This window comes from Mustela erminea, chromosome 6 (assembly GCF_009829155.1).
Source record: "Mustela erminea isolate mMusErm1 chromosome 6, mMusErm1.Pri, whole genome shotgun sequence".
NCBI lineage: Eukaryota > Metazoa > Chordata > Mammalia > Carnivora > Mustelidae > Mustela > Mustela erminea.
In genome coordinates this window covers 11,817,522-11,825,650 of record NC_045619.1, presented here as the reverse complement: position 1 = coordinate 11,825,650, position 8,129 = coordinate 11,817,522, and the positions used below count along the sequence as shown (strand labels likewise).

At 50.4% G+C, this 8,129-nt stretch overlaps 1 protein-coding gene across 19 annotated transcripts in view; it reads right to left on the bottom strand.

The window, feature by feature from the left end:
• Nucleotides 1–768: 768 nt before the first annotated feature.
• Nucleotides 769–8,129, bottom strand: part of RBFOX2 (RNA binding fox-1 homolog 2) — a 271,821-nt gene continuing 264,460 nt past the window's right edge. For all 19 annotated transcript variants that reach the window (XM_032346429.1, XM_032346428.1, XM_032346416.1 and 16 more), the window contains 2 exons: nucleotides 7,868–7,940; nucleotides 769–6,343 (listed from right to left, as the gene is read on the bottom strand). In XM_032346429.1, the coding sequence (XP_032202320.1) occupies nucleotides 6,289–6,343; nucleotides 7,868–7,940 (128 nt within the window). In that variant the 3' untranslated portion in view covers nucleotides 769–6,288. The remainder of the gene's footprint in view (nucleotides 6,344–7,867; nucleotides 7,941–8,129) is intronic.

The window sequence follows — 8,129 nt, the reverse complement described above, 5'->3', positions numbered from 1 at the left end:
TCCAGGAGTTTGTCGTGTAGGAGAGGACCTGGGATCTTCTGTTACTATTTTTAAAACGTGTTCAAGGTATAAGCACGTTTAAATGCTAATACTTTTCCTACTAACTCGTAGGCAGTAGCAGGTGGACCTTGCGGGAGGGCATGACAAAGCAAGGTCCCCAGAAGGACGTGGTGCAAGCGCAAGGTAGGGTTGGCTCAGGAGGTGAGGACGGTCTCTTGTGTGGAACAAGAGACAGGGGGAACGAAGGGGTGTGGACTCAGATGGCGTCTAGAATTAGAAGCAAACATGCTTCCAGGGAGCCCCATGCAGCGATGGCATCAGCTCCTCCAGGACATGGAAAGCCGGGTGACCTGAGGGCCAAGCAAAGGGCCCTGGAAACTTTTGGAGCTTCAGTGGGGAGGGCGGTCACTGGGGGGCAGGTGAGAAGGCCTGGGTAGAAGGGCCAGCAGGACCCCACGGTTAGGAGCACTGAACCTAGGCCAGGAGTCCAGGAGAGCACGAGGGGGGCAGCAGCGGGAGCACCAACACCAGCTCCTGCCAAGCCTGGAGGAATTCACAGAGAGGCTCTCAGGCTGCGCCGGCCTTGGGCCTCATGTCCCCCATGGCTCCGCGCGACCCTGAGGGCGTCTGTCCACGGTGCGCTGCGCTGCGCTTTGCCTCGCCTCCTCTTCCCACCAACTTTCAAAGTCAAATCCCAGGTGGAGGTTCTGAGCCTCAGGAAGAGGGAACCGGGGATCCCCCCCAAATCAACACACAGAGGCCAAAGAATGGTGTTTCTCTCTTTTATTTAAAAACAGTGCTTCATTACCGTTTGCAAAGGCAGAGGCAGCGCTCCTCCTCCTTCGCTTAGAGTTTATAAAAGCCAGCAACATGATCAATAATTTATACACATGGATAGTAATACAAAAAAATAAGGAATAAAAGCTAAAGATCTAACTACTCCGACCTTCACAATTCCAGCTACTTGATAATAATAGGAGTAACCCAATGAATACTGTATGGTCCGAAAGCTACTATACAATAGGATTCTTAACGAGAAGGGGAGGGAGTTAGAGACTGTCACAAAGCCCCGGGGTGCTTCTCTGGGGTTTGCAGGGAAACAGGACCCTGGGCAAGCAGCTCTGGTGTCCTAGGAAGTGACTCTGGGGGTGGGGGGTGGGGAGAGAAGGCGAGGTGGTTACACAAGCATCCCACGTGATGCCCCCACGCCCCAAAGGTACCTGTTTCGCCATGGCAGTGGGAGGGGCCGGGGAAGCTGCGTGTCGTATGTCGGGATGGTCCAGTCCCTGCCATGGGGAGTGGGGAGAAGAGGAGAGGTTCTGTGGCGTTTTTAGCCTTGCAGAGATTCGGACTGAAAAGCTCAGAGACGCAGGGAGGCCAGCCTGTCAGGGACAAGGCAACCCCACCAGCCCCGTCCGCACTTCGCAGCCCCGGCTGACGTGTGTCAGGCCCCAGGTTTGCTCCAGCCATTCACAAAGCAGAATTATAACACAAGATAAAAAAACAATTCATATCCCTTAGGGTAAAAAAAGAGGATCAATTCATCACTCGATATATAATACAGCCAAAAGGAGCTGCCCAAACAAGCACACACACACGAAAATACTGTGAACAGAAAAACACGAGAAAATGGCTAAGCTGGGAGTCTCGACGGGGTATAGACGTTGCTTAAAGCACTTATCAGTCCCCAGAAAAACCAAACCAAAAGTCTTTTTAAAAAATTCAAAACCGCACGTACCCCCTGGGAACCTGGCGTCGGTAACTGGGGCCAGGGGGTGGGGGTGGGGGGAAGAGGGCTGACGGTCCCTTTTCGCCCCGCGTGTGACCGCGAGCCCGAGCGGACCGGGCCCCCCGAGGGCAGTCTCCTTAAAGGCAAGGCTTGCGTTTTGGCTGACGAGCGGCTCTCTCGGTTACCAGTCCCTGCCGACCAGCACTACCATGGCTGAGTTGATCTACCGTTTTCCTGAGTAAACTGTTCACTGGCTACAGTCCGGTAACGGGGAGAACAGCTCCTACAGCCAACTTGGGTACCAACTTGGGTAACTTGAGAGATTCCCCCGCGCCCTCGGCTCCTCATTCCTAGAGCATCTGATTCAGGAACTGCAGACCAGGCCGCAGCCGGGGCCGAAAGCCTTATCTGAAAGGCAGGTGCCCGGACTCGACCGCGCTCACTACACCGGGCGGGGGGGCTGGCTGAGGACACCCGGCGCCCACCCGGAGAGGGTCCTGCTCCACGCTCTAGCTCCTGGATGGCTATTGCCTGGGTGATCAGTAAAGCAAGTATGGAGGAAGTACAGAGGAAAAGGGAAAGGGAGGGAAGAGGCTTCTGGACAGTAACATTACCAAAAAAAAAAAAAAAAAAAAAAAGAAAAGAAAAGAAAAGAAAAAAAATAGTGTTTTACGTAACAGAACCAAGTCTCACTGGTATGTACTACAGATGGCCAGACATTTTCAAGAGCGTGACAAAACAAAAACACAGATTTACGTCTGATGTTCACCTCGCCCACTAGTCTTTCTTCCTATCTTAAAACAGTGCAAACAGGTACCACGTATGCTTTTTAAAACACCACTATTCCTTCCCCACCCCCGAAGTCCCTTTCTTCCTATCATTGCGGTGGGGGTGGGGGATCTGCAATTCTGCAAATGTTGCTGAGCTAGAGGTTGCAAGCAGCAGAGGAGGCCAGGCTGGGCGAGAGGGGAGGGCGCTCCTGGCCGGGGCGCCTCCCAGAGGGGCCCCCACTGGGCCCCCGCTGTCCTGTCCCAGGGAAGGGGGGTTATGAAGCCCTTCTGGCAGACCCTCGGGGCGGCTTCAATCCCGAGTTTAGGACGTCCCTCCCACCTGGAAGCTAAGTGACTGGTGATGGGGGTAGTGCTCACCCACGTGTCTGCGACATCGCTAGGAATAGGAACGGGAACCTAAAGTAAGAGCGGTTCAGCCCCTGAGGAGTTAGACTTTTGAGGAAAAGCGGCTACCACTGGTTTCTATTGAATAATCTCCACTAGCTCCCCTTGAACTAAGAGGTTGGCCCCAGACCCCTTCTTTTTCAAGAAAAAGTAACATTGGCTCAATCCCACCCGTGGCTGTCGGAGGATGGTGGTGATGGGAAGTCTGGGGAAACCTGAGAGCCTTAAAAATGGTGAGTTGCAGTGGCTGAGCTGGGTTCACGGGAGCTGAGCCACAAACACGGATTCCAGAAAGGACCGAAGGTTAGCTCTCTGGGCCGAAAGAGGGTCAGGCGATAAAGGTTTTCGCTAGCGGTCTCCTTACAGGAGGCCGGCTTCTAGGAGTAAGATGCTAAGTATGCAAGTCCACGTCGTGAGCTATAGTAAAGCTGTGGAAATCATTCACGTGCTGTGACTCAGCAGCAGTGTTTTTTGGAATCATCAACCAGCGTCCTCTAACGACCCACAGATGCCAAACTCTCTTCCGCCTCTGTTTCCTAGTCCAACGGGAACCACAGCTGGGAGCGGACAAGCACTGATGCTTCGAGGAACCTGCCTCCGGTGAAGCCGGCTGGGCGGAGTCTCAGAGCTCAAAGGGAGATGGGGAGGCCGCTGTGCTCTCATCTGGGCGCTCACAAGAGCTCCTACTCTCGGTGCTGACGCTGAAGAGCAGAGGCCCTTGAGCGAAAGCGGAAGTCTGCTTTGCCTCCCTTAGAAAAAGGATCTGGAGGAAGCCGTGTTACAACCATCCCTAGAAATGCAGCAGAACGCACAGAGCTTGCCTGCCGAGTCCTCAGCCAGAACCAGCTGAACTGAAATGCAGTAAAGGCAGCCCAAGCTCGAGCTTCTACCTCTTTTAAAAGTGGGAGCTGCCTTCTCTACCTTGCCCGCCATTCTTGTCTCTTTCTTGGAAAAATGAAGAGAAAAATACTAAACTCAGTCCCCTATTCTCCTCCCCTGCTACAGACACAACCATTTAAAATTTGGCCTTGTCTCCACTGCGCGGTGGCTTGCCATTTCTGTGAATGGCCCCTATTTGAACATGACATGAAATTTCTCTTTCTTTAGTGAGTAAAAGCTCTCCCTCAAAACAAAAGCAAAAGAAAAGAAAAGACAAAAAAATCTTCCCTGCCCCCATTTCCTAGAACAGTGAAAGCCCCACATCCCAACCCCCTTCCTCTAACTAAAATATTTATATACATACAACAAAAATTGTCTTAACAGCAACAAACCAAACTTTGGCTTGGGGAGGGGAACCCATAAAAATGGCCAATGGCCGGGGCAGTCTGATTATCCCCTAGTCCATGCCTTCCTCCCCAGCATCAGTAAGATTGCATCGAGGCCTCTAGCTTCCTTGATGTCTCCCTCATTCCAGGAAAAGCCTCTCCCTCAGTCATCGGCAGAGAGAGGGCTCCACTGGGGGAGAAGGCATGTACTTTACACAATAGGCCAGTCCCTCCCGGATAGATCACTCTGCTTACAAAGAATGCTTGATGCTGTCATAGGTCAGTCATTTTAATTCAGGGACATGAATCAGTTATCAGTCAAGAACATGTGTGGAGGCAGGAGTAAAAAAACAAAACAAAACAAAACAACAAAACAAATGGAAAACAAACCCATAACAAACCGGAAGCTCCATGTCTCTGAATTACTCCCTTTAGCAGCTATCCCTTGGGTGAGAGGTCACCCTAGTACCAATGTGAATAGACCAGGGAGCCAAACAGACCGTGCTTTTCTGTTTTCTAATGCCTTCGTTTTGGAAATGCTGCAGGACCCTTGCCTTTATCGCTGACAGCTAGTAGCCAGAAGAGAAACGCCTTCTCCCCTACTTTGTCTATATGCGTGAAGTCAAAGCTGGGGGGGCCACAGGAGTGACTTGCCACAGTGGCCACCGCACGACTCTTTCTGGCAACACGAGATCTTTGCCAGGTCACACCCTCCTTCCACTAGGGGAGGGGAGGAACCCCGGGGGCTCTGGATTTTGTGTCCTGTAGTGTTCATGTATGCCAAGGGGTCAAGTGCTCGGGTGGGTGTCTTTGGAGGATAATGACGAGCCAGGCGGAGAGGCCATGGGAGCTCAAGACCATGGACAGAGAAGTGGCTCACAGAATGCTCTGGAAGATGGAAATTCCTATGGCTTTGGAGCTAGCTAGTACAAAGTACCTTTGCCTGCCCTTACACGCCCTGATCACCACAAACGTCCAGGGACAGCCGCCCCAGGACTCGGTGCTTCATCTTTTGCCAACACTCTTCGTATGCTTCATACCTTGTACTGACCTCCTGAGGCCAGAGAAAGCCCAGGACTATCGGAGCCCTGCCGGACATCATCCGAGATCTCTTTTCTCTTCCTTACCCTCTTTACTGGCTGCCGACACTTCGTACTTCTAACCCTCCAGCTGAGAAATGTGGTCGCTGGCTATTTATTCTCCTGTCCCTGGGTCCTAAATTCCTGACTCTTGAGGACTCGGGAGCAGGGAGTTCATAGAAGGACAGATGAGCTAAGCTGTGGTTCAGAGAAAGGGGAAGAAGCCCAGCAGGAGTGCTAGGATCTCAGGAAAGAAGAGAATCGTCTTTTTCACACTCCAGAGTTCATTTTGAGATCAGTTTCCTAATGAGGTGTTTATTAGCCACAGTCTGAGAGCATGTTTGGAAATATTAATACTATAATTCCAAAGACGATGCCAACTGTCTCAGGCTGTGCAGGTAAGATGATTGTAGAAAGGATGGAGAAGACAGGAGGGAAGAGAAAGTGTCTTTTTAATCCTCGTGCTTTGCAAGCACAAATTCCTGTCGCCTATCAGCATGTGGATTCCGGCCGCAGCCCATCAGAACTGCCTGCCGGAGACCAGAAACTCAGAAGACCAGAAGAACACCCTGGTGCAGAAAGATCTCCTCCACGTGTGCTCGCCCCCCAGCCACTCAGCACCGCATACACTTTGGTAGCTCTGTCTGCTGATTTCTGATCACATGCATTCGTCAGCTCTTAGGGTCTCCCCTTCCTCATTAACTGCCTCTTCCGTGATTGACAGAATAAGCTAAGCACGGACATACAGACATGGAAATGCATTATTTTTTTTTTTTTTTACCACAGTTAAAAAAAAAAAAAAGAAAATAAAAAGAAAAAAATGCACAATCTTTGGAACAAAAGAATTAAAGGCAGAAATGTAAAGGAAAAATACATATTCAAAGAACATAGTGAGGTATAAAAAAGTATTCTCTCTTTTTTTGTGTTTTTTTTTGTTTGTTTGTTTGTTTTCCTCTTCATCTTGCTATAGAGTTCCTCTACTAGTAAATATTGCAATAGCCAGGCCTCATGAACTGGGGGGCTGTCCCATTTGCAGGGTCTCACGTCACTTCAGTAGGGGGCAAATCGGCTGTAGCCACCTCGGTATAAACTCGCCTGCAGTGATTAAAGACATAAAAATAATTAAAGGTTGATGAGAGAAGCACGGAAAATGAAGGAAAATGTCCTGAAAAGGGAGTTGGAAGCAACTGGTAAGATGCTACCTAGGGCAGCGGAGTCAGGAAACCGACTTCTGCCTCTAAGATGCTCAAGCCGGAGCCCAGAACGCTTACCGAGGACCTGACAGTCTCAAGAGAGTACAGCAATGCTTTGTTCCATTATTTACAGCCATTGGCACAGAAGGGAAACTCAATACAGTTTAAAACCAGCTCTGTAAATACTGCGACGCTTCAAAGAACGAGAGTGTTTGTTTACCTCGATCACATCACAGTCGTGACCTGAAGCAGCTAGCTGATTTCACCTGCGTCCATGTCACCTGTCCATGGGGAAGAGGCTCCTCCGACCACCAGTGGTCACGTCCCATGTCTGAGACGGGGCTGGATTTAAACCGGAGTCAACCTTCTGATTTATTCGAGCTCCTCTGTAATCTAGAATATATGCCAAGTAGGCTGCCCATGGACATACCTGAATTTACTTCTATCTGGAGCTTTAACTGGGCTTTTTTGTTCCTTTATCAGGATTGGACTTATCTTTTAGCACGTATCTCAGGAACTTCCGTCACCAACTTTATTCTGTCCGTCTTTACCTCAATTCCACACCTCCATTCCCTTAGGGCCCTGATACTTCCTCCCACTAATCTTCCTATCAGGGGAAACTGAGTGTGAAAAATGACGGGTTCTCTCATATTCCTCTAAGTCTTAAATTTCACTTCTCACTCTGCCTCCCCGTCACACACCTCCGTGTGCGTTCCCAGGATGCTGCCCGGCCGAGAACGTTAGGCGTGTTGCTGTGGAACCACAGACTGCGCAGGCTGCAGCCTGGAGGCCTCCAGAAATACAGCCGTGAGGATTCCATTCGACTGGAGGGGACTAGGGGTGGCAGTGGGGAGTTATTTTAGATGAGCTCTATGGACCTTTCCTACCCTTCCAGGAAAAGACCCTAGTTTGCCACAAATGTTACTGATAAAAAAATGTAAGGCATTCACTGGGTCATTTCTAGCACTAGCTGCCAGTAGGCTCAGGAATGGCAGGGACAGTCTTTGGTATCGGCATCTGCAACTAATGTCCGTTTCTGGAAAAGCTTGGTGTGAAAACTGGAAAGTCTCATACCCCTACATCTTCCCTAATACCTATCAATGAAACAGCCACAGGCATGCATCCGACCACAGAGCCAGTAGAAAACGTCAACCTGTTCCTTTCTTTCTCTCCCAAATGATGCCGGGACTCAGGGAAGACTGTCACCACTCCTTCCTCTCTGCCCTTAACCAGGCCAAGCGGCTCACACTACAACACACAGAGAAAGAAGGCGATGTGAACCTTCCAGACAGTCCTCTGTGGCTTCAGGACTTTGGCAACGGAAGAAGGGCTGAATTTATCACCGCTTTAGATCTTTTGGAATCTGCAGGTACATGTTAAAAAGGAGTCAAGCGGTTAAGAAACAAAGGGCACGCGTGATACTCACCACAGCGCCAACTCCATAGCTAGCGGCAGGGGCCAGGGCATGATAGGGGTCGGCTGTGTACACCCTGCCGTAACTGGAAAGAAGAAACGCCATCAGAAAGATGGAGCCCCGGCGGCGCTCCGCAAGCATGAGAGGGTTTACTATGCTAGACACTTGTGGGGAACTCGGGGCCTGGAATGTTACTGGGGAACTTTCTCCTTCTCTTCCCAAATGCGCTAACTGGGAGGAATTCTCAAGGACCTCTATAAACCCGGAAAAGGAA